We start from the raw sequence: 2,997 nt of genomic DNA on the forward strand, positions 1-2,997 counted from the left end.
CCGTGAAGGTCACATGAATAGGTTGAATACCCGTGAAGGTCACATGAACAGGTTGAATACCCGTGAAGGTCACATGAATAGGTTGAATACCTGTGAAGGTCACATGAACAGGTTGAATACCTGTGAAGGTCACATGAACAGATTGAAACGTGAAGGTAGATGAATACCCGTGAAGGTCACATGAATAGGTTGAATACCCGTGAAGGTCACATGATAAGGTTGAATACCCGTGAAGGTCACATGAACAGGTTGAATACCCGTGAAGGTCACATGAATAGGTTGAATACCCGTGAAGGTCACATGAACAGGTTGAATACCTGTGAAGGTCACATGAACAGGTTGAATACCTGTGAAGGTCACATGAATAGGTTGAATACCCGTGAAGGTCACATGAACAGGTTGAATACCCGTGAAGGTCACATGAACAGGTTGAATACCCGTGAAGGTCACATGAATAGGTTGAATACCCGTGAAGGTCACATGAACAGGTTGAATACCTGTGAAGGTCACATGAACAGGTTGAATACCCGTGAAGGTCACATGAATAGGTTGAATACCCGTGAAGGTCACATGAATAGGTTGAATACCTGTGAAGGTCACATGAACAGGTTGATCACATGAATAGGTTGAATACCCGTGAAGGTCACATGAACAGGTTGAATACCCGTGAAGGTCACATGAACAGGTTGAATACCCGTGAAGGTCACATGAACAGGTTGAATACCCGTGAAGGTCACATGAATAGGTTGAATACCCGTGAAGGTCACATGAACAGGTTGAATACCTGTGAAGGTCACATGAACAGGTTGAATACCTGTGAAGGTCACATGAACAGGTTGAATACCCATGAAGGTCACATGAACAGGTTGAATACCCGTGAAGGTCACATGAACAGGTTGAATACCCATGAAGGTCACATGAACAGGTTGAATACCCGTGAAGGTCACATAAACAGGTTGAATACCCGTGAAGATCAGATGAATAGCTTGGATACCCGTGAAGGTCAAATGAACAGGTTGAATACCTGTGAAGGTCACATGAACAGGTTGAATACCTGTGAAGGTCACATAAACAGGTTGAATAACCATGAAGGTCAGATGAATAGCTTGAATACCCGTGAAGGTCAGATGAATATCTTGAATACCCGTGAAGGTCGCATGAATAGCTGGAATACCCGTGAAGGTCGCATGAATAGCTTGAATACCCATGAAGGTCACATGAGCAGGTTGAATACCTGTGAAGGTCACATGAATAGGTTGAATACCCGTGAAGGTCACATGAACAGGTTGAATACCTGTGAAGGTCACATGAACAGGTTGAATACCCATGAAGGTCACATGAACAGGTTGAATACCCGTGAAGGTCACATAAACAGGTTGAATACCCGTGAAGGTCACATAAACAGGTTGAATAACCATGAAGGTCAGATGAATAGCTTGAATACCCGTGAAGGTCAGATGAATAGCTTGAATACCCGTGAAGGTCGCATGAATAGCTGGAATACCCGTGAAGGTCACATGAGCAGGTTGAATACATGTGAAGGTCACATGAACAGGTTGAATACCCGTGAAGGTCACATGAACATGTTGAATACCTGTGAAGGTCACATAAACAGGTTGAATACCAGTGAAGGTCACATGAACAGGTTGAATACCTGTGAAGGTCACATGAACAGGTTGAATACCTGTGAAGGTCACATGAACAGGTTGAATACCTGTGAAGGTCACATGAACAGGTTGAATACCTGTGAAGGTCACATGAACATGTTGAAAGAAGGTAACAGGAATTGGCTGAATACCCATGGATATTACATAACTATGTTAAATACTTGTGGAGGCTACAGAGAAATATTGAATATTACCTGGTTGGAAGTAGTAGGTTGAAAAACCATGGGGTTATATCATGTAATAAAACGCTATATTAACCTAATAGTTAAACTCAAGTTAAACCCAAACAGGAAGTAAATTATTAATTATAAAGTTATTTTGCTGAGTAAACATACTGAAACTTATTAATGACCCGGAATACACGACACAATGCATTGGATGTTTTATTGTATTTATTCCCCGGGGATCAATCGAAAAAATGGCCATTGATTAGGTTTACATATAAAGTGTTCGAAACTCGCTTTTGTTATCAGGAAACTGGGTCACCTATACAAATGTCTATCCATGGGTGAAGGTCGTTTCTATTATTTGGGTTAACGTAACTTACGGCGTAAGATAAAAGCATGTTCTGTCAAACACGACTTGAAGCCAGCTTGCGCTTCCCTTTAATGTAATTGTTATATTTTAAAATTAATTTATTGAATAAATGGCAGATACAAAACAATATATACAGGTACAATGGGATTAGAAAAGTACAAAATACCTTATTTATTGGACCCATTTATTACTTAACCACATATAGCTGTAATCAATATTTGTGTCCACATTGCAACGGCGCAAATTTATTGAAATACCCGCATTTGAACTTGCATATTACATGGACCATGACGTAGGAATCATTGGCTTCACCTTGGCGCACACATTTGACAGTATTGTCTTTTGACCTTTGAGGCAAAACTCGATTCCTACCAAATATTTTCTTTAAATCATAGGCCATGGTGACCTTACGGCGATTCTATTACATATCGGCTTTGTACGGATACAATTGTTAAGGTCCGGACAACAATATAATAAAATAGCTTGAAACATACATGTATAAACATTTAGTATCCCTTTATTTGAAACGTACGCATGATTAAGTGTGTAATGTGTTCATTTATCCCTGTGGTAACGCGATGACGAGATCTATATCGAGGCCGACTGATGGTGGAAGGCTTCAAAAACTCATTAGCACCTTAGCCACCTACCAAGTCCGACGGATGTAAACTCTCCTGTCAATAAAAAACACTAAAATGTTATCTCTTAATTAACAGACACGAGCTCATATTTTTAATTAACCCGCCTAATAACACATTACTGATACTTTAGCCAGATGGTATAGTTAATTCAA

At 40.1% G+C, this 2,997-nt stretch overlaps 1 protein-coding gene across 1 annotated transcript; it reads right to left on the minus strand.

Annotated features, from left to right (window-relative positions):
* Positions 1 to 596: 596 nt before the first annotated feature.
* On the minus strand, positions 597 to 1,802 carry LOC138319689 (uncharacterized). The gene has a single exon (XM_069262835.1). The coding sequence runs from the start codon at positions 1,800 to 1,802 to the stop codon at positions 597 to 599; it is 1,206 nt and encodes a 401-aa protein (XP_069118936.1).
* Positions 1,803 to 2,997: the final 1,195 nt, after the last annotated feature.

Source organism: Argopecten irradians, chromosome 3 (genome assembly GCF_041381155.1).
Source record: "Argopecten irradians isolate NY chromosome 3, Ai_NY, whole genome shotgun sequence".
Lineage (NCBI taxonomy): Eukaryota > Metazoa > Mollusca > Bivalvia > Pectinida > Pectinidae > Argopecten > Argopecten irradians.